General features: G+C 45.2%; 1 protein-coding gene across 1 annotated transcript; it reads right to left on the reverse strand.

Annotated features, from left to right (window-relative positions):
* Positions 1-16525: 16525 nt before the first annotated feature.
* LOC121437438 (small integral membrane protein 10-like protein 2A) lies at positions 16526-16750 on the reverse strand. The gene has a single exon (XM_041637326.1). It carries the CDS (start codon positions 16748-16750, stop codon positions 16526-16528), a length of 225 nt encoding a protein of 74 aa, XP_041493260.1.
* Between the last annotated feature and the right edge of the window lie 5715 nt (positions 16751-22465).

The raw sequence follows: 22465 nt of genomic DNA on the forward strand, positions 1-22465 counted from the left end.
ATAGAGGACGGGAGACTTAAAGTCTAAGCTTTTGACCCTAGAGGATTATAAATCCCCTTCTGGCAGAAGGCTGCTAAAGGGCATCTGTTAAGAGGTGTGCATGAGATAATTTACACTGAATACCAACCATGGGGGAGGGGTTGGAAGTCACAGAACTGCTGCAAAAGCAGAAAGAATTACACTCAAATTTTTCCTCGGCTCCGTTAGGTTTTCTGCCTTATCAGGGTGACTGATTAGAAGTGGAGGATTTCAAGCTTCGGTGGATCTCAAAACTCAATGTACGGTCAGCAAAGCCCACCAAAGTCAAGCTCTTGCAGGAGGAGATTTGTTCCTATGTTGCACTTGACCTTAGTTTCTCTGAGTCTACAGGATGCGTTTTGTGGCCAGAAAAATCTCTCGGGTGTGCTGGAAAGCATGCATTCTTTACCAAGAGGAGCCTGTTTTCTTATAGAAATGGCAACACCTCCCAAAGGAAATAGTTTGGAAATAATACAGAGGAAATACATAAAATTAAGCTCCTAGCTACACAGTATTTTTTTGGAACATTAACCAGGGGTATTCTTAGCTGATTGGAAGAAAAACAACCATCCTACTGAAGGAAGGGAGTGGCTGGTGGGGTCAGACCTTCCCAGGAATAGCTAGCTGTTATTGAGGTAATGGAGACCGGCCATGAGTTTCAACAATCAAGCAGATGAAATAATGTGGATAGGAGACCAAGGGACCACTTAGTCAGTGAAGTGCACCCCGTGCAAGCTTGGGAACCCGAGTTCAATTCCAAACACCTACATTAAAAACCTGACATGGCAGCATACACTTGGAATCCCAGCGCTGTGGAGACAGATAGGAAGATCATGGGGCTTGCTGACCAGCAAGTCTAGGCTAATTGGCAAGCACGGGCTTCAGTGAGAGACCCTATCTCAAAAAGAAGGCTCCTAATTCGTGAAGAACACCATCTGAGATTGCTCTCAGGCCTCTAGATGCATGCACACACATACTCATCACCCCACACACCTGTAGCTGGGCACCCACGAAATACACAAACACCTGAATACATACATGCGCGTGCGTGTGCACGCGCGCGCACACACACACACACACACAAAATCTAGGAATGTGACAGGTTAGTGGCAACAATAATTGTCATCTTACCTGCCTTAATCCTTTCTTGGCCAAATCTTTCTGGCCTCTTAACTTGGATTGTAAGGGGTTAATGGCCACTGTGATTAATATTCAGAGCCACAGAGCACATTCTTCTACTTGGTGTGAGGTGGGATTCAGGCATGTGGTATGGCTTACACAACACCCAGGTACTGTCAGTGTTCCAGACAGAAAGGGAACCAAGCATGGGATGGAGCAGGAATCTGCCGGTTAGAGCCAGAGTAGGGGCAGAGTCTACAAGCGCAGATTGGGTTTCTCTATAAACTGTTCTAGCCTGTGTGTTTTGTAGGCCTATATTACTCCCCCAGAGGAAAGACATGGAATGATAGAATACTTCATCTTTTTCAGCTTGGATTCACTGAAACTTCCGCTTGGATATGACCCTAATGTGTGTGATGTTATGAACGTGCCCATAGTGGAACGCGTTTAGGTTTTCTCTGTTTGGAGAGCAATTTCTACGACCTCAGTGGAAAGATCACGAGAAGACATTTCTAGGGGGCTAGGAAGATGGCTCAGAGGTTAAGAGCACCGGTTGCTCTTCCAGAGGTCCTGAGTTAAATTCCCAGCACCTACATGGTGGCTCACAGACACCTATAATGAGATCTGGTGCCCTCTTCTTTCATGCCAGCATACAAGCAGGCAGAACACTGTTTGCATACTAAATACATCTTTTTTTTTAAGAGAAAATTTCTATTCTTTGTTCCATGTTTCTCCCTTGGCTTTCTCTTTTGTTCTTTTGTTTAACATTTATTTTTTTTTTTTATTTTGAGACAGTATCTCATTGAGTCAAGGCTAGCCTTAAGCTCCCCTATGTGGCCGAGGGTGCCTTTCCTCCTCTGGTCCATCTTTCCTTCACCTGTCCAGTGCTGAGATTATGAACACATGCCACCTTGCCAAGTTTATGAAGTGATGGAGAGCAAACCCAGAGCTTCACATATGCTGTGCAAATGCTATACCAGTGGGCTATGTCCCCAGCTCGCATCTTCTTTGTATGTGCAGGCAAATGTTTGAATGGAAAAGTTTAAACACTGTTTTGAAATTATGCCTCAGGTAAATTCTACTGAAATACTGTCGAAGGACAGGAATGGTAGCACACATATATTATTCCAAAACTTGTAAAATAGTATGCTTGAGAATTTGAGACCAGCATGGACAATATAGTCTTTGTTCCTCCAAATTTTTTAAAAAAATTTTATTAGGCCATTCTTTTTTTCTTTTCTTTTCTTTTTGGTTGTTTGATTTTTATTGTACAAGACAGGCTTTCTCTGTCTAGCCCTGGCTGTCCTGGAGCTCGCTCTGTAGACCAGACTAGCCTCCAACTCACAGAGATCCACCTGCCTCTGCCTCCCGAGTGCTGTGATTAAAGGTGTGCACCAACACTGCCCAGCTCTAGGCCATTCTTTTTGGACCATGAGCCAACTTTTTTTGAACACAGGGTCACATGTATACTAGACAAACACGCCATCATTGAACTAAATCTTAGCTTCTTTTCTTTGCTTTTCCTTTTGAAAACATTCTGTTTCCCCGAGTGGCTTTGATACAAGCCTACATCTCCATGCCGAGCTATGAGCCCACCTTAGGAAGGTGCCTTAAACGTGCTCTTGATGGTAGCAAAGAAGCAACATTGCCAGTTGGTTAAGTTCCTTATTTTTCAGGGTCACCAGCGGGTTCTGTCATGGCAGCAACACTCAGAGCAATCTGTGTCAATACTAGATTCACATTACATATTATTAAAATAAATTAAACCATCAAGCAGAGATAATTTTTTTTTCGAGACAATTTCTTTGTGTGGCCTTGGTTGTCTTGGAACTTGCTCTGTAGACGAGGCTGGCCTTAGAGATCTGCTTGCTTCTGCCTTCCAAGTAGTGGGATTAAAGCCGTGTGCCACCAGTGCCCAGTTTAGGCAATAATTCTGACCTGAATTCAATTTATTTATTGTCACTACAAATAAAATCGTTAGGCATCCCAATAAGAATTCTCAGTTGCTTTAGTAAACAAATGTGCCTTGGGCAGTGTTCATCAACCTATATGAGCCATTCTGAAAGGAAATGTGGCCCCTTTGCCAATATGAATCCCCAGGCAACCCTGGAGTTCTGTGCCACAAGGGGTCAGCGTTTGTACTTGGGGAAGGCTCACTCATGCCAGGGTTCTAGGTCTTCAGACTCTCTGTTCCCTAACCAGAGCCTGACACCAGGTGACTGCCTTAGGGGAAGTACCATTCAAAGTGCTTCCTTCAGGGAGTGCTGCTGTGCTCCGTCCCAGTCCTGGGGTTTTCAATTACACTGCAAGCCCCTCTCCAAGTCCACAGAATTTTCATCTTCCTTGCTCTACAGGTTTTTTTTTTAAGATTTATTTATTTATTTCTTACGTATACAACATTCTGCCTCCATGCATGCCCACACGCCAGAAGAGGGCACCAGATCTCACCACAGATGGTTGTGAGCCACCATGTGGTTGCTGGGAATTGAACTCAGAACCTCTGGAAGAGCAGCCAGTGCTCCTAACCACTGAGCCATCCCTCCAGCCCCATGCTCTACAGGTTTTGAGGACCCTTCCCACAATATGATGGACCCTGATCCACAGTGCCGGGAAGGAATGTACTAGAAGTGAATAATACCTTGCTGACCTTGAGCTTTTGCTTATTGGCGATTTCACAAAATCCCACAGGGTACCTCCATGTTGTATGTCAGAGACTTCTTCTGGGCAGTAATGGAGCCAGGCTTCTTACTGCTTTCTTGGGCTATTATACTGGCCTAGAAAGCAGAAAATCCAGGAAGAGGAAGGGCAAGGGAGAGCGCTGGCAGTTCCAGATACCTATGAAATCATCATTCACTAGCCATTCAACACCAGTGACAGTCACAGACAAGGCTACTCAGAGTCCAGCGTGAACCATAGACTCCTCGACTACTGACCGCAACTCCCCAGCTTGCCTGATAGGGAAGAATATTGTCAGGAAGCCATTTGGATGTGGTCAGTCCAGACATTCAGACAGGATCCGGCCACCTCCCTTGTTTGCTATAGAAGTTTTTCCTGCCCGTGACAGCATGGGCATTGGGGTGTTGGTTCTGCCCCCTCGCCTGAGGCAGGTGGCCCAATGGCCTGGACTGACCAGCTCAGCTATCACCCAGGCCCGCAGCCAGGTATTGGGTTGGCCTACCTTAGCATCACCCTATCTGGGACCTGCTGGAGCTCGTGAAGGGTCTGGTCCTGTGGAACAATACCTGAAGGATCTTCATGACTTGGGGCAGCCACCAAGATATCCTGGGGGAGTTTCAGGGAGGACCCAGTGATGATGGTGTACCAGAAACCAGAGGCCTTGAACCAGGCCAGTGACTCGTGGCAATGAACATCTGCTAGTAGAGCTGATTGGACAAAAGGATATACTATGTGACACCCTGCTCCCAGTGCCATCGGCATAAATGAAGAGGTGTTGGAGAAGCAAGAAATGAGAAGCAAAGAGGGTTTTTGTTTCTTGTTCTTTGGATTTTTTGTTTGCTTATTTTGTTCTTGTTTGTTTTTTTGTTTACTAGCTTTGTTTTGTTTTGATCTTTTAAATTTTTCTTTGGGGGGTGCTGCAGGGGTGAGGGGAGGATATGGGGGAACTAGAAGGTGAGTAGAATTGGGGTGCATGATGTGAAACTCCCAAAGAATCAATAAAGAAGTTAACTCTACAAAAAAAGAAAAAAGAAAGAAATTGTGGCCTTTTTTCCCTTCCAAGATCTCTTGAATGGATTTTTTTTACATGTCTTATACATGCTCCTAACATGTAATGGATATCCATTTTGGGTCTTCAGTAGCATCTACTGCTGGCATCAAGCTCTTTTTTGCATGTATGTATTTATTCATACACATATGTAACAATAATAAAGAAAGAAAGAGGGGGCATGCATTTGAGAGGGAGTTGGGAGGAGGCACGGGAGGGGTTAGATGAAGGAGTGGGGGAGAAATGATGTAACTATCTTTTAAATAAATTTTCAAAAGGAAGTAAAAGTTGGGGGAAATCCAGGAGCGGACAGACACGAAGTGCTAAGAGATTTGAATGTGCACCTCCTGAGATGACTGAAAGCAAGCAGCTAGGCATCCTCTTATCAGCTTAAGACAAAACAAGAACAAATGCTGAGCTGGAATCGCAGTGTTTGCCTATCTGTCAGCGCTTCCTGGGCAGCTCCTAATAGCCTTCAACTTATTATCTCAGCTCTTCCTGACTGCCAACGTCTTGGCTTTTGAGAGACTCAAGTTTTGGAAACATCTCCCAAACAATCTTCCAAGTCACGATTTCACCACGCGTGGTTAGCGAAACCTCAGCCCTAAGCCTAAGGTCCCTTCTTCTGCTTTCGAACGGTTTACCACACCCACAGGACAGGTGCTTTCTTGGACAGGCTTTCCTATGTTTTGAGGATTTGATTTCAGAGGGTTGCAGGTCTATTGGGTAAGGCAGCAGGAAAGCAACCTCCCCCACTGAGGGGACCCTGCAGGTGCCTAGGTAGGGAAGCAAGCTCAAAGAGATGAAAACTCATTCAGGCAGTTGATTCTCAACAAATTTAAACATAGTGCAATTTCGAAAAAAGTTTTCTGGTGTAATGCAATCTCTGATGCACAAAGAACCGTAATTACATTGAAAACACAACTCCAGGTAATGTCATTTCTGCCAAGAAGATGGGTTCTAGAGATAGGCTGCCCATACTAGCTTAAGGGCCTAGACAAGGTTCTGGCCTGGCCTTGGTCATAGAGATAGCTTAGAGGTCATTTGGGTTATTAGTCACCTCTGGTTCTGGTTGTGGGAGCTTGTGGGAGCTTCTGGTTCTATGGATGATCTCAAGGGGCATTTAGACCATTCGGCATCTCTGGTCCTGTTTGTGGGCACAACAGATAACAGGTCACTAAACTATTAATTACTTTCAGTTCCAAGCTTTCTGGATGGAAGAACAGGTTTTTTTTTTTTAAACATCTTTTCCATTGGAAAGATAATCCTGCATGCTTAACATTCCTGGTTTCCCTGGAGTTCTGTGGGGACAAGGACATTCCTGTTATGCTCCCTATACCCCACCAAAAAACTTAGTCTGCTACTCCTCAGTTTAACCTCAGATAAATTATTTTCTTATTTCTTTCTTTCTTTTTTTGGCACGAGGCTTTTGGACCTCCGAAACCATGAGTCAAACTATCTGGCTCACAAAGTCACTCTGCCACATGTCTGGCTGTCAGCAAGTTGCTTTACTTCTCTGAGCCTCGATTAATTTTTCTTCATAGAGGGATTATGTACATTCTTTTCTGGAGCCCTCCTGACTAACGTACTGTCTAGTCTATGTCTTTAGAGCAGTACCTGACATAAAATAAGTTCCAAACATCCTTTATTCACTGTCAAACATCCTTATTCTCCTTCTTTGTGTACTGATAACCCTTTTAAAAACTCAGTACCAGTATATTTTAATTGTACAGATAAATTGTGATGTTTTCCTGTGTATATAGAAGACACTTGGCCATATTCACTTTCTCAAATCCCCCCTTATCTGCCTCTCCATGCTTATCTGAACTTCTTTCTTTCGTCTCTGTAAGACACAATCATTCCACTTTTGTGACTTTTCCCCTAGATTACACATACGTGAGAGAAAACACATGAACCTGTTCTCTCTGAGCCTGCTTTATTTCAGTTTGCTTGTAGCCTTGAACTCTGAATCCTCCTACCTCTAACCCCAGAGTGTTGGGACTTATGGTGTGTGCCACTATGCCGATCTGGCTTATTTCACTTAACATGATCTCCAGTTTTATCTGTTTGGTGAAAATGACACAATTTTATTCTTTACAACTAACACTTTGGTTGTTTGTGTCCTATACATTTTCTTTATTCATTCATTCATTCATTCATTCATTCATTCATGGCTGCCCAGGCCGATTCCACAGCTTGGCTGTTGTGAATAGCAGTGTGATGGGCAGGGGTGTTGAGGTATCTGTTGTATGCTGTCCTTAATTGTTTGGGGAATATACTCCGGAATAACATAAGACAGTTCTACTTTCAGTCTTTGGAGAAAAGTCCATGTTGGTTTCCATAGTTGCTATTCTAATTTATATTTCCAGCAGCAGTGCATAAGGCTTCTTCCTCCCACATTCTCACCAGAATTTTCTCCCGTCTCATTTTCTTGATAATAGCCATTCTGCTTCAGTAGGAATGGAACTTATTATAGTCTTGACTGGCATTGCCCTAATGGCTAAAGACATACAGGGTTTTCGTTGTTGTTTTTCTCCATGTTTTGACTCTGTATGACTTCCTACCCATGCGTTTGTGGAAGGAACAAACAACTAAATGTCATTTTCAGTCTAGTCAGTCTTTGCTTTATAATGGAGAATTTGCTTTCAGAGGTATTGTCTTCCTAATGACTTTCTTTCCTAGTTCTCCTTAGCTGACCTACTCCTGCCAGGAAGTTGACTACCCTCTCCCGCTTGTCTTATCTTCTACTTCCTGTGTACAGGGTGCCTTCAAGTGTCTCCTGCAGTGATAATTTAGCAGTCATGATTTCTTTAAATTGAAGCTTATCTTGAAAAACCCTAGCTTTTCTTGATTGTGAATGCTAACTTTGTTGGCTATAGTAAACTGGATTAGCAGTTCTTTTATGTGAGAGCTTGAACTGTATTACACACGCCCCCTTGGCCTTTGGGGCTTCTACTGAGACATAGGTGGCTGTTTTGTTTTGCTTTGTTCTGTTTTTCTGAGACAGGGTTTCTCTGTGTAACAGCCCTGCCTGTCCTGGAACTCACTCTGTAGACCAGGCTGGCCTCGAACTCACAGAGATCTGGCCGTCTCTGCCTCCCGAGTGCTGGGATTAAAGGCGTGCACCACCACTGCCCTGCATCCTATATGGATATATGGACTGTCTTTTTTAGTAATTTGGTACTTCTATTCCTGAGTTTCTAGTATTCTCTTTACTTTATTCTTAGCATTTGAACTGTGAATATGAATATCATCTCACGATTGTAACCCTTGTTCTTGGGAGGCTGAGGCAGGACCAGCCTTGGCTATGGAGCAGGATCTTGTTTCAAAAGCACACAAAGATAAACTATAGAATGGCACAGGGAAAGTATTTTTCATCTTGTTTGTTGAATTTAAAAGCATTTTGTATTCAGATATCTGCGTCATGAATTTCCCAACAGAAGTTCTCTTATTTAACCGTAGAGATTTTCTGTGACTTTCATCCATACCCCCAGTACCTTCTACACCTGAACACTTACTTTTGATATTTTTTCTAAGAATAACAATTAATGTTTATTGAACATTTAATATTGAACAACATTCTTACAAGCACCTTTCCATATTTTTAAATATAGTATATGTATTATTTTTTTGAGAATTTCATATAATGTATGCCGGTCACATTTATCTTCCACTCCTCCTCCTAATGCCTCTCAGGTCCCATGCCCACTTCCTTGTCCACTCTCAACTTTGTGTCTTTAAAAAAAGAAAGAAGGAAGGAATGAGAAAACAACCCTGTCTGATGTGTGCTTACTAGATACGCCCAGGTTTGGGAACCATCCACTGAAACATTGATGACCCACTAGGGGTTGAACTCTTAAATTAGTTCCTTTCCCCCTCCTAGAAGCCACCAATTGTCAATAGCTCCTCAGTTAAGTATGGGAGATCATGAGCCACTCCCCTTCCAAGGTTTGGTCTTATGATTATTTTATTTTTAATTATGGGAAGACAGGTAAAGGGTAATATACCCATGAGTGAAGATGTTCACAGAAGCCAAAAGACAATCTTGTATTCTGCAGATCTAGAATTACAAGCAGTTGTGAGAAACTCAACATGAGTGCTGGAAACAAAACTTGGGTCCTCTGCAGTGGCAGTCTGCACTCTTAACTACTGGGCCATCTCTCCAGCTCCTTAAGTTTGGTCTTTTTAGTCATGGCCCTGAATGCTTGAATAGTTCATCAGTGAAAAAGAAAGAAAATCTTTGTATGTGTGTGTATGTGTTTTTAGAGACAGGGTTTCTTTGTGTAACAGCCTTGTCTGTCCTGGAACTCACTCTGTAGACCAGGCTGGCTTCAAACTCACACAGATCCACCTGCCTCTGCTTCCTGAGGGCTGGGACTAAAGACGTGCATCACCATGCTCAACCTGAGAAAGAAGATCTTAGTGAGAAAATACTGTCTCCATTGTAGTGTTTGTGTACCAGTGGGTATTACTCTGGCTGGGCATGGTCACGCTCTTCATTTCTGTCGGAGTCTCCTTGTGCTGTGTGCCCCTTGGCGAGAGCAAATGGCAGGAAGTGTGTTTGGGGATGAAAGCACATTCAAATGGCCTCAGTGTTCCTGCTTGCTGGTAGAAGGCAGCATGGGACCAAAGTGCCCCCAACTGCAGTTCACTCCAAGATTAGCTCCCCGATGCCACAGCGTTTGTCTGACAGCCTTGCACACATCCAGATCTCAGGCATCACCACCCAAACCCAGCAGGTCCTGCACTTCCACCATCTGCCACTAGGGACTTCTAAACCTGGGCAAGGACGCGGGATTGCACAAATTTATTCAATTTCCTGCTAGCACAGCTAGTACTCAAGAGACATGAGTTCCATGTTTACATTTCTTTTCTTTCTTTCTTTTTGTTTTTTCGAGATAGGGTTTCTCTGTAGCTTTGAATCCTGTCCTGGAACTAGCTCTTGTAGACCAGGCTGGCCTCGAACTCACAGAGATCCGCCTGCCTCTGCTCCTGAATGCTGGGATTAAAGGCGTGCGCCACCACCACACAGCCTATGTCTGTGTTTCTGACCCAACCCCACAATATGTAATTTTCAGTGAACTTGCTTCAGTGAATACCTTTCGGTACATACGGAGCTGCAGCAATATGTATTTGAGTACAGTCTGACAAAGATTGCTGGAAGTCCCATGAACAAGAAAAATGCAAGGAATTCATGTTTCCCAAAGTAGAGTTTGAGTGGAACCTTTTCAGAAAGGCTCTGCTCATGGCATCACAGTTCTGTGCTGAGAAATTCCTAAGCCCTTAGATTAGTTGGTCAGGTGTTCATCCCAAAGCCATGTATGAAGCCTATGTTAACAGAAAGGTTCTCATGGGGATTGATGGTGAGCCTCTTTCAAGCCACGGCTTGGACATGAGAATTAATTTTCTTGAGTCACAAGCAAGCAAGTCAAGATGTCCTGGCTCCCGTTTGTGGCAAACAGTACACTGGTACCACAAAGGCCCGCATAAATCACATAGTTACAGCCCCACCCCCACCCTGCCCTCACCCTGCACGGGGTGCCTATTTGTTGCTGGCTGACTTTCCGCCCCCCCCCCCCAGACCCGCTTTCGGTCCCACTCATCGTTCTGGCCGCCTGCTGTTTCTGTCTGCTTCACTTTGGAGAGCAGCTAGTGTTCCTAAATGATGCTATGCCATGTGTTAGTAGAGAGGGTGGAGGATGGAACAAGCGCCACTTGTCTACCGCACACATTCATGCTGACAGCCTGGCCCGAAATCATTTCCCATTAATCAATGATGGAAAAGAACACCCCATTTCCTCTTTTTAAAAACACAGTGCTTCTGTTTGAAAAGACAAATACAAGTGGCCAATAGACATATGACCACATACTGTCCTAATGTGTATTGAAAGGAATCTAAAATGGATTCTTATAATAAGCCATTTTAATGCATCAAACTGAAATAGTTATAAGCCTAATGGATGTCTGTCCACAGAGACTAGGAGACAAGATTTAATTTGGGCCATGAATGGTGAAGAGAGAAAAGTTTTAGGAAAGTAATGGGCTCAACTGAATATATTGGTATTGGAGAGAGAGAACTGTACCCAGCTTGAGGCAATGGAAGACTGTAGCATTTTTTGTTGTTGTTGTTTGAGACAGTGTTTCTCTGTAACTTTGGAGCCTGTCCTGGAACTCACTCTGTAGACCAGGCTGGCCTCGAACTCACAGAGATCTGTCTGCCTCTGCCTCCCCAGTGCTGGGATTAAAGGTGTGCGCCACCACTGCCTGGCAGACTGTAGCATTCTTAAATGCTGCTGTGACCCAGAATGTGACCCTTTCCTCAAAAAAGCCTCTCACCCCTGGCTGAGCTGAGGAAAGTAACTTGGTACCAAGATGCTGGAGCTAAACAAAAGCCCCACCCATGCCGACCTTTCATCTACATCTAAAAGCATGTATTTAGAAACCCATCACGAGTATGCCACGTATTTATCCTTCATGACAGTTGTCATTTCATCGCCTATAAAATTGCATAACAGCAAACAAAAAAAGATACCCCCCCCCAAAAAAAAACTTCCAGAAAACAGAAACAAAGGGCATGAGAAAACATGGAGAAATGCAATATACCTTCCTATAAGGGGCTAAGGCAGCTTTGAATATAGAAAAAAAATCAACTATATGGAATGATAAGCAAGAATTGGGAGGAACGAAGAACGGATTTGCCACAGCTCAGTTTCACATTCTACTCCCCCGTGCCTCCACATTCACCCAAGACTCCGCAGCCTTTGTGGGAGGTGCAGCAGGGGATCAGTGACAGGAACGTTTGTTTGCTCTTCGCTCTTCTCACTTTCTTCATACATTTTGCTCTGTTTATCCTAGAACTGCCTGATTACTGCCAACTTGCTCTCTCCTGACTCAGTCACTAAGATTAGAACTTTCCAGAGGTGGTACAGAGAGAAGGTGGCCCATCTCTGCATGGCCTTAGCTGCTCCCCATAGAGAGCTCGGTTTGGAGCAGGTCAACTCCCCAAAGCCCAGGCTTTCTTATCCGAGTCCTGGACCTCACGCAGAATGGACCTTTTTACCTTTGCTCTTCCACCATTTTCCAGCCCGCCTTTCTCTTCCTACCCAGGGACAGGGATGCAGAAAATGGGCTTTTCTTTCCTGGTCTATTTTAGACCCCACCTCTTTTTTGGACAGAGGATAAAGGTGTGGGATTATGCTGAGATTCAGAATGCAAAGCACAGTGCAATCACCGGGCAAGATCTCCTTGGAGGTCAGTTCTCATCACTCAGTTCCTTTTCTTCCTAGTAACTAGGCCGCTCCATGACCTGTTGACAAATGTCACACAGCTTTTCCACCACTGAATGCCCACAAGCACGAGAAGGTCACTGAACAAACCAAACCAATGCACGCTGTGCAGTGCGCTGTGCCGTACCTCTGTACCAGGCATCTGGCAGAACTAAGGCGGAGAGCTTGGCTCGGCGTTTGCTTGGCACCACCTATCACCATGACAGGCCAAGCCTGCCTGCCTCCTCTGGTTTGCTGGTCCAGGAGATCTGAGAGTACATGCTAATGAGGTGAGCAGGATGGAGAGGGTAGGCTCAGCGGCTCAGATCTGTGCTTGGACTGGCAGATGCCACAGGGACTCACTTCCACCACTGCTAGGAGTGTTGTCCTTATTCCGGTTCCCTGGCCCCCGGGGAGTGCTTGGAGCCTTGTAATGAGTATAACCTGAGCCCCTAAACTCAGGCTGTACTCCTCTGCTGAAGCATGCTTCTTTAGTGTACGGTGGATGCTCCACCCGCACGCTCCACGTTCTTCCTTCCCAGGCTTCTGGCCTCTTCTGGAGGGACCCAGCCTGGAGCTCCCCATCCACTTTCCTAGATTCCTCCTTTCCCGCCCTCCCCCTGAACCTCACTCCCTCTTTCTATTTTCTTCAACTTCTTTTGGAGGCAGGGACATGTTTCAAGACAGGATTTTCCTGTGTAGCCCTGGAACTCACTCTGTAGCTCATGCTGGCCACAAACTCAGAGATCCCCTTGCCTCTGCCTCCCAAGTGTGCCATGACCACCCAGATTCCCCAATTTCTTAATGTCATTTGTAGATTTTTGTTTTCTTTTTCTGAGGCAGGGTTTCTCTGTAGCCTTGGCTGTCCTGGAACTCCCTCTGTAAACCAGGCTGGCCTCAGTCTCCCAAGTGCTGGGATTGAAGGCGTGCGCCACCACTGGGCAGCTTGTCTGTCAACCACCTTCTCACCTCAATCCGATTGGTTCCTGGTTTCTTTGAAGGAGCCCAGGGCAATGTTACTCTGAGAGAATAGACTTTGACTCCCAAGGCCACGAAATAGCAGGCATTCAGCACCATTCCCTTATGGGTCATTTATCTTCTTAGAAATTACGAGACCTGGATAGAGGTGGGCAGTCCTTGGGCTTCCCACAGGTCAGGGAACCCTGATTGCTCTTCGAGCAGATGAGGGAGGGGGAATTGTTCGGGGGAGGGGGAGGGAAATGGGAAGCGGTTGTGGGGACGAAGCAGAAATCCTTAATAAATAAATAAATTTAAAAAAAAAAAAAAAAAAGAAATTCTGACCAGCACCAAGTGACCTCCAAGATCACAGCTACACTTCCCTTTACCCTTGAAGTTCAACTTCAGTTAAACATTTCTGACATCAGTCTCTAGAAGCAAAGAAAAGACCTTCTTGACCAACTGGAACATTCTGGTCCTGGCTCTACTGTTACCCACTTGGTGTGGGGGGAGCAGAGGGTGGTGGTTCTGTCAAGGGTGGTCTAGGAGGAGGCTCTGAAGCTGCAGTTTCCCTGATCAGCTCTCTGGGTGACCCCTGCTGGGCTTGGACAGTGCTGTCTCGCACCCCACCAACTTTCCCACACTAGGTACGGTATGGCACCAGAGAAAAACAGGAGGCATCCAGGCAGTATTTGGTGTACTGAACTCGAAGATTTTCTTTTAAATTTGAGAGACAACAACATTGGGGCAACATCAGAAACAGCATCTCTGACCAGACAGTGCTGGCAGAGCAGAGTTCATCACAAATGTAAATGTACAGCCATCCGGGTTCAGTCTCTGAGCTGCTTGAAGCTCTGCTGCTTGCAATACAGACAGCAAGGTGATAAAGTGTATCACGACCCCATCACACAGCCAGGGCACTGTGGAGGAAGAAAAGTAACCAAGGGGGCGGGGAAAACAGAGGCTCACAGACTACTCAGGGCCAGAATGGGACACGAACACAAAGCAGAGTCCTAGTTCTATCCGCATCTACTGGCCCAGAGTCCAGTCCATTGCCAGTGCCTCTGACCTCACACCATAGCCCATACCTGGACATGAGCAGGGAGGGGCTTCCTGGAGCAGGAGGTCTAAGAAGGCAGGGCCTCCATCTCCATACTCATTTCTCCCAGTAGGCCAAGGCTGACCAGCATGCTGAAGGTTTCCATATCAGGAATGGAATGCATGGACCTTGAGATACCAGTGCCAGAGAAGCTTGAGGAGTGTAGGAGACATAGTAAAAGTATCCCTTGGGCCATCCTTGGGCATTTGGAGAGTCTAGCCTAAGAAGGGCCTCCTGGACAGACTGTGCTCAGTATATCTGGAGGAGAAGCTTTTCCCATGTGATGCCTGGGATGGGGCTACAAGCCTGGGAACAAAGAAACAGAGCCATACCATGGGTCTCAGCCTGTAGCTCCTCGACTTCCCATGAACCACAATGTCATCATTGCAGTCCACTACCACACAACTGCTTGGGGGCCCCTGGTCAAGCACCAGAGAGGTGGAGAGGACTAATTTCAGGAAGTTCTTGAACCAACCTCTCTGTTCATGAACTCAACATCTGCCTGTCTTTTAGTCCACTCCAAGGAAAGGCAGATACCCAGCTACCCTAACCCACAGCCTCTCTTTCTCCCTAGGCCCCTGGCAGCTCTCTAATCCCTCCCCACCCCAGTGTCCTTCTAGGTCATGGAGAAGACTGCAGAAGGGGTGGGGGAATGCAGGTCCAGGGCAGGCTGAGCCTCCTCCCTTCTTCTGTGTGTAACAAGGGCAAACCACGCCCGGTACTTGAGCCCCATTGTGTTCATGAGATGAGGGAATATGTCTCCCTCACAGTGTTACTGGGAAATATCAGTGCCCGAGGGACACTGGCATCTTTTTTATGTCGGGGCCAGAAGGCCTGAGCAACCCCACCATTCTCTAGGCCTCTACCAGAAAGGCCCTTCCTCTTCTAGGCAGGTTCTTCACTCAGCTGCTCCCCGGGCTGCTCAGGAACAGAGGCAGGCATCTCTACATAGGGATCCATCTTGAAATGATCACAGAAGGGAGACATCACCCAGAAGACCAAGGCTTGAAAAAAAAGACTTCAGAGTTGGCTTCCTGTGCACTCTGCTTCTCCACCCTATCCCGACAGCAGATGCTTGCTGCTGGAATCCTTCCCACTTCCCCAGATCCTGTGGCACACAGCTGCCAGGCTGCTCATGGCTGGAAGATGGGCTTCTGGGTCTCACCAGTGTCATCACAGGTGCTGCTGGGCAGACAGGGAGGATGGGAGAAGCAGGCTGTGGGGGAAAGAGACGATTGTAACCAATATTTCCTGTTCTTTCCTGTCTGCAGATGCAGAGAGCCTCAGGAATGCCCCAGACTGGGTTAGGGGAGCAACAGGGAGAGCAGGGGGAGCAGGCAGAGGACAGTCCCCTGCCCCATCCCCAAGAGTGCAGGAGGCAGTCTGGAGAAGGGCTGCACAGAGCTGCAGAGACTAACCTTGGGCCTGCATGCAAAGAAGGGGACAGACCTGAGGTTTGGTTCAGAAAAGAACTGTCCATTTTATCTGACCACCTGACATAGGGAGACCGATGGACAAATATTTCCTCTTCTAGCACCTTCCTGGGGGGCTCACTGGCCCAATTCACTCTGTCATTCGGGGTTCAGGTTACATCTTAGGAGGCTTCTACAAAAAAGGGACTTGAAGCCAGGGTGGTGGTGGTCCATGCCTTCAATCCCAGCACTCAGGATGAAGAGGTAGGTGGATCTCTGTGAGTTCGAGGCCAGCCTGGTCTACAAGAGCTAGTTCCAGGACAGCTAGAAATGTTAGACAGAGAAACCCTGTCTCGAAAACAAACAAACAAAAAAGGGACTTGAGGCCTGGAGGTGGGTGAGAGGGGCTCCCTGTCTCCCGATACCCTATCATGGGACCACCACCAGAGACACGGGAGAGCCTTGCCTACCTTTTCAGTTTCTAAGCTTGGCTACGCAGCAGGTGTGCCATGGCGTATTCCCTATTTCCACAAACGAGTTATACCCACCAGCCCCCATTCCAACCTGTCCGCACCTACCTTACTGCACAGGGCCTGGTAAATCCTGCAGTAGCACACCCTCTTTCGGGTTCTCCCTCTTTCTGGCCAATCGGAGGCAACAGGTTTGCCAGACTCTGATGATTCTCTGGATGCCGCGGAAAATGACTCGGCTGCGAAGGGTTTTTGCAGTATGGGATGCAGTACTGTGGCCCTCCGCGGAGGCCTAAAATGGAGGGACCCAGGCAGTTCCGTCTGCGCCCCCCGCCACTGTCTCTGGGCCCTGAGCGGCCCCAAGGTCCTTCAAGCGGCCGCCTGGAGGGGATGGGGGGGTGGCGCGGGTGATGCAGATGGCGCTCTCCACCCGGGGGGCCGCTGTTGTGGCGGGCGATGGCTCACTCGATCCGCACCTGCAGGCGGACGTTGAGCATCACCGAGGCCACCATATAAAAGTAGGGGAAGTTCACGCGCAGCCGCCAGGCCAGGTTGAAGAAGGTGAGCAGCGTGCGCGTGAGCCCCTTGCAGAAAGCGCTGTAGGAGCCGCGCATCGCCGCCCAACGCGACAATCGCATTACCAGGCCGGATAGGGCTGCAGCCGACAGGGCCGTCGACACCGCCATCGGCCTGGCTCACCCGCTCACCCGCCGCAGAGCCAGCTCAGTGTGCCTCACCGTGCTGCACCGCGACAAGTTGCCCAAGGCTGCCTGCAGCCCCGCCCTCGGGCTCCGGGTCCTTGCAGCCTCCAGTGCTCCACCCACCACCCCGCAGCCTCAGTGGCTCTCAGCCTTCTTGTGAGACCTGCAGCTGCTCAGCTCCGCCCCCTCGCCTCAGGCTCTGGGCAGAAGTCTTTCTTTCCCCCACCCCCCACCTAGTTCAGCAGGTATCTTTGTCTCATCCTGAGTCCTGCTGCTACAGAATGGTGGCAGAGGTCGGGCCGGGCTTGCTTGGCCTTACTACCTCAGTCCTACAGATGGGAACCCTCTCTCCACGAAGTCTCATACCAACCAAGTGCCTGTCCCACCTGTTCAGCTTGTTATTCCTAGAGTGCACAAATACTGAACGGCGTGAATGGTGCGCTGCAGGGACTAGCTCTAGAGAAATACTCTAGAATTCATCACGATGTTTTTATTTCTTTTAAGGACTAGCCAGCTCTCGTGGACCACTTTTGCTAATTCTATAGGAAAGTATATCCAGTAGTTCTCTCCTGTGCACGCTAACAGCCCTCTTCCACCGCCTCCTCGGGAACCAGGTCCAAGGACTCATTGCACCTCTCATTATTTGCATAATGTCCTGAACTGCCCCAAGCAGTGCCATCAGATCAATGGTGCATGCATTTTGTTCCATTTCTGTTGTGTTTGCTGGCTGCCTTTTCACGTTAGCATCTAATCTTTAGATCAACAGGTTAAACCAAATCCAACCCAAAGCCAGATAGTCTCTGGCGATGTGGGTAGCTAGCGTTCAGTCACCTATGCAAGGGTGAGAGAAAAACAGCCAAGATTCCGCATTGTAGAGCGTTTCTCAGTTACTGTGTTCAGTGGGTTAGGTACCCGAAGGGCATTTTCGTCTTAGGATATTTTCCACTTAAAATTGATTTATCTAGATAAACTTCAGAGTAAATCAAAGATCATCTGTATTTATTAATAGGGAGTAGAGTGATCCCTCCAAATTCTATTTTTATTTGACAGCACATCTTTAGTTATTCTAGGGGCTGTGCATACCCACATAATTTAAGAAGTAAATAGTGAGTACAAAAGGCATTGCTTGAAACTGTATTAAATAGACTAGTTTTGGGGAGAACTGACACCATTTTTATGTAGATTGTTTCATGTTAAGAATAGAGTCTGTCTTTGTTCATCAAGATGTTTTTATTTCTTTTATTGAAATTCGTATGCTTTGGCATTGAGATCCTTTTTACATTTGTTATAGCTACTCAAAAATACTCATTTCCTTTGAAAGCACTATAAATGATTTTGGACCTTTAATCTCAGTTTCCATATGCCTGTTCATCATTAGTATATATAAATGTATCTTTGTATGTATATGTGTCTGCATGCATTCCTGTGTGGATTCACATGTATGCATAGGTGTGCATGCATTCCTGTGTGTGGAGGCGAGAAGACAACCCATGGAGCCTATTTACTTCAGTTGTTGGACCATCTCTTCATGGCTAAGAGCCCTTCCAGTAGACCAGAGAGAGGGTCAACAAGCTCCAGGGATCTGCCTGTCACTGCCTTCCCAAGATCTGGGATTTTAAGCTTGTGTCACTGCCAGGTATGACTGCACAAGTCTTTGATCCTAAGCATTCAGGCAGCAGAGGCAGGCAGACCTTTGTAAGTTTGAGGCCAGCCTGGTCTACATAACAAGTCCCAGGCCAGTCAGGCCTGCATGGTGAGCCTGTGGACTAAAAAGCCCAACAAACAAACCAAAAAACCATCTCTGCCCCCTGTGCCTCCATGCCTGGCTTGGGGAGGCAGTGAGCAGCGTGGCTTGTCTCTTAAAGAGACAGAACACATCATTACACTGGGCATGTCAACGTTGTGTTTTACATTTGGAGCCTTCCTCCTACCCTTGAAATACACATTTCTGTGCATTCATCTTGTGTGCAGGGAAGAAGACAAACTTTCCGCTTGTTTCTAGGGATCTTTTTGTCAATACTGTGAAACTTGGTAACTAGAATATCTTATTGTGTACAAACAGTTCTCTGTCTTTTCATTATTCTAGCTGCTCCTTGTCTCATTGCAGTGAAGAGAATTCACAGTGCCAGGTTGAATGTAAGAGTTTGATACCCTAATGGCCGTGTATGGGCAAATGCGTTTTCTAAATCACTGATTTTGAGTATCTTTAGAAACTAAGATTACAATGCTGGGTGTGGTGGTGCACACCTTTAATCCCCTTACTGGGAGGCAGAGGCAGGCAGATCTCTGTGAGTTCAATGCCAGTCTGGTGTACAAAGAGTGATCCAGGACAGCCAGGGCTCTTACACAGAGAAACCCTGTCTCAAAAGATGAAAAAAAAAGTACTATTTTAAACTTTCATATACCTAACTTTTTGATTCAGTCTCAATCTGTAGCCATACTTGCCTGGAACTCACTATGTAACCTAGGCTGGTCTTACTTTTGTGTTATTATTTTAATTGTATTTATAATGAACAAACGCCAAACACATTAAAAATGTGTGTATGTACATGCATGCTAGCAGGGAAATACACCTGCACGTGCTTGTGTAGCTGCATATGTTTGTCCTGTGCAGAAGCAAGAAGTTGTCTATCTATCTCAGCACTAGAATCACTTATGGGTGTTTGCTAGGTGCGGCTGGCATGTTACACAGTCTTGGGATCTTAACTCTGGCAGGTGGATGGATCTCTGTGAGTTCAAGGTGTGGTGGCACATACCTTTAATCCCAACCCTTGGGAGGCAGCGGCCAGTGGATCTCTGTGAATTCAAGGTGTGGTAGAACACATCTTTAATCCCAACAGGTGGAGGCAGTGAGGCGGGTGGATCTCTGTGAGTTCAAGGACAATCTGTTCTACAGAGTGAGTGCCAGGACAGCCAGATACACAGAGAAACCTGGTCTCAAAAAACCAAAAATTAAAAAGAAAAAGAAAAAAAATAGAGTTTAAAATAAAGCCACGTAAAGATGGAGAATACACAGAGTCTTGATACTATATGTTATTGTGTTACGGCTGCTAAACGACATTTGATTATAAATGTTGCTGAATTAATCCAACCTATGTATTTTGAAAATGCCTTGACTTTATAATATAAGTCAAAATATATGTTACTTTGGAGAAGAGGCTTTGCTTTTGTTTAGACAGGAAATGAGAGGCTCTGGATTCATTCTGGGTTAAGAAAACTCAAGTTTGATCAAAGAAGACCTCCTGAGAAATCCAGATGGCCCAGATGTCTGAGTTCTACATCTAGAACAGATTCAAAACTGCTGGCTGAGATGATCAAGCCTCACAGGATACTCCAGTCAGGACTTGCTCATAATTCTAAATGTTCTTTAGGTACCCATAAGATTATCAGTGCCACCAGTCAGCAGGAAGTAGAAAAACTATGCCCACATTCTCAAAAAATGGATATTTTTCTTTGTTTAGAGTGTTGGATACATGTTGTTATGGATAATGGTCAGGAAGAAAGCTAAACAAGGGACATTAGATTCAGAATTCTTGTTTTGAAAAAAAAAGTGTGTGTGGGTGAATGCTGTGGGACAATGGTCTTGTACTTTGTAAAGATTTGTCACTTGTATTTTAATAAAATGCTGATTGGCCAGTAGCCAGGCAGGAAGTATAGGCAGGGTGACAAGAACAGGAGAATTCTGGGAAGAGGAAAGGCTGAGTCTACAGTTGTCACCCAGAAACAGAGGAAGCAAGATGAGCATGCCTCACTGATGAAAGGTACCAAGCCACACAGCTAACACAGACAAAAATATAAGTTATAAAAATTAATAAGAAAAGCTTGAGCCACTAGGCCAACCAGTTTATAATTAATGTAGACCTCTGTGTGTTTCTTTGGTACTGAATGACCGTGGGACCAGGTGGGACAGAAAATCTCGATCAACAAACTCCATTTTTAATTATTGATGTCTTCATGATTGTACACCAAGTGCTCCTAACTGCTAAGCAAGCTCTCCAGTCCCTAGCAAAATAATTCTTTCAAGGAGTGTTTGCATATAAACTTCAACTTACCCTCAACTGTTTTCATTCATTACAGCCCCAGATTTCTCAGTCTACAACATTAGACTGGGATACTGGTGCCTAGGCATGAAAATATAAAACACCAGAAGAATACATGAATTTGAATCATGGTTATAGATATAAAAACTTCAAACAGGCCAGAATTTTTAGAGGAGGTAATAGAAAAAGTAGGCATGGTAGTGCATGCTTACTATCCTGGAACTTGGAGGGCTGAGGTAGGATGAAGCCCAGCATGGCCTACACAGTGAGTTCAAGTCCAGCCTGGAGCATATAGTAAGAACTTGCCTAAATCTCTGAGGTTTAGATTGATAATAAGGATAGTTATTACATTTTTCAAGGCTAGTTTCTTTTGGGCGATAGAAATTAAGTCTAGGGATATGGTGTTAGTTAACTGAAACATAAATGTTATAGGTATATTGCTCTTCCTGCTAGATTGGCACCTTTATTATAAAACTCCCTTCCTAACCCTATAGTTTTTTATGGGTGACTGCAAAGTTCAGTCTAATATAACCCTCCTTATCAATGGGGTCTTCCAGGGAGCCTCTGAACAGATCAGATAATAACTATCTGAGGGACTTAGACTTCCTCCTTCATTTGACAACAAGCAGAACTGCCACCTGTTTTCTCAAATTCCTCCTTTCATTTCCTGACAAACATAAGCATTTGAGTTATTTTTATGACCCTAAAATGCTGATTGAAATGATTTGCCAGTAGTTTTACTGATATTTTGGAGGTGAGAATTATTTGTGGCTTTTCCTCTGCCATTTTTAGCTTGTCAGGCTTTGATGAAAGAATGGACAGTTAAAATAATACTGCAGCAATTTTAGACATCAATCTCTCCTGGACTCACTGTCCTTGTTCCTTAATTGTTTCTTGAGTTAAGTGGCTAAACTATTTTATCAATGTTGTTTCCCCTGTAACATGGAGAATTTTGACCAGCAAGGAGAAATACCTTATAAAATGTTACAACAACTTAGTAATTATATATAATATAATTATATATAATATATAATTTCTAAATTATATATATAATATGATACCAAAAAGATATACACACACATATATATCCACATATATGTAAATGATGTGCATGTTCTTCTGTATGTTGTGAATATATTTTATTATCATTGGTTAATAAAGAAGCTGATTTGGCCAACAGCCAGGCATAATAGAGCCAGGCAGGAAATCCAAGCAACGTTAAAGGGAGAAAGGAGGAGGAGTTTGGGAGACACCAGCAGCAGCTGGAAAAACAAGATGTGAGGTAACAAACCAAGAGCCTCGTGGTAAAATACAGACTATTAGAAATGGGTTGATTTAAGTTTTAAGAACTAGTTAATAATAAGCTTGAGGTATATATATATATGCATGCATGTGACAACATTGGAAAAAGAGTCCATGAATTTGAAAGAGAGAAAGGAGGCATTAAGTGGGGAGGAAAGGCAAGGAAGAAATATAACTATATTATCTCAAAAATAGAAGAAAAACTAAAAAAATAAAACATATACTGTTCCTGACATTAATATAACAATTTTAGCTTTTTTGGGGGGTACAGTTTTGCACATTTTAATGTAATTTATTATTTTATTTTTGAATTGCATATGATAATTATGTATTTAAGGGATATACATGATAGTTCAGT

Source organism: Microtus oregoni, unplaced genomic scaffold (assembly GCF_018167655.1).
Source record: "Microtus oregoni isolate MIOR12 unplaced genomic scaffold, Mior012 000052F_ref0000163, whole genome shotgun sequence".
NCBI lineage: Eukaryota > Metazoa > Chordata > Mammalia > Rodentia > Cricetidae > Microtus > Microtus oregoni.

What these genes read in the sequence shown, in the direction of transcription:
- LOC121437438 (XM_041637326.1), bottom strand. Translation starts at nt 16,750, where the DNA reads ATGGCGGTGTCGACGGCCCTGTCGGCTGCAGCCCTATCCGGCCTGGTA.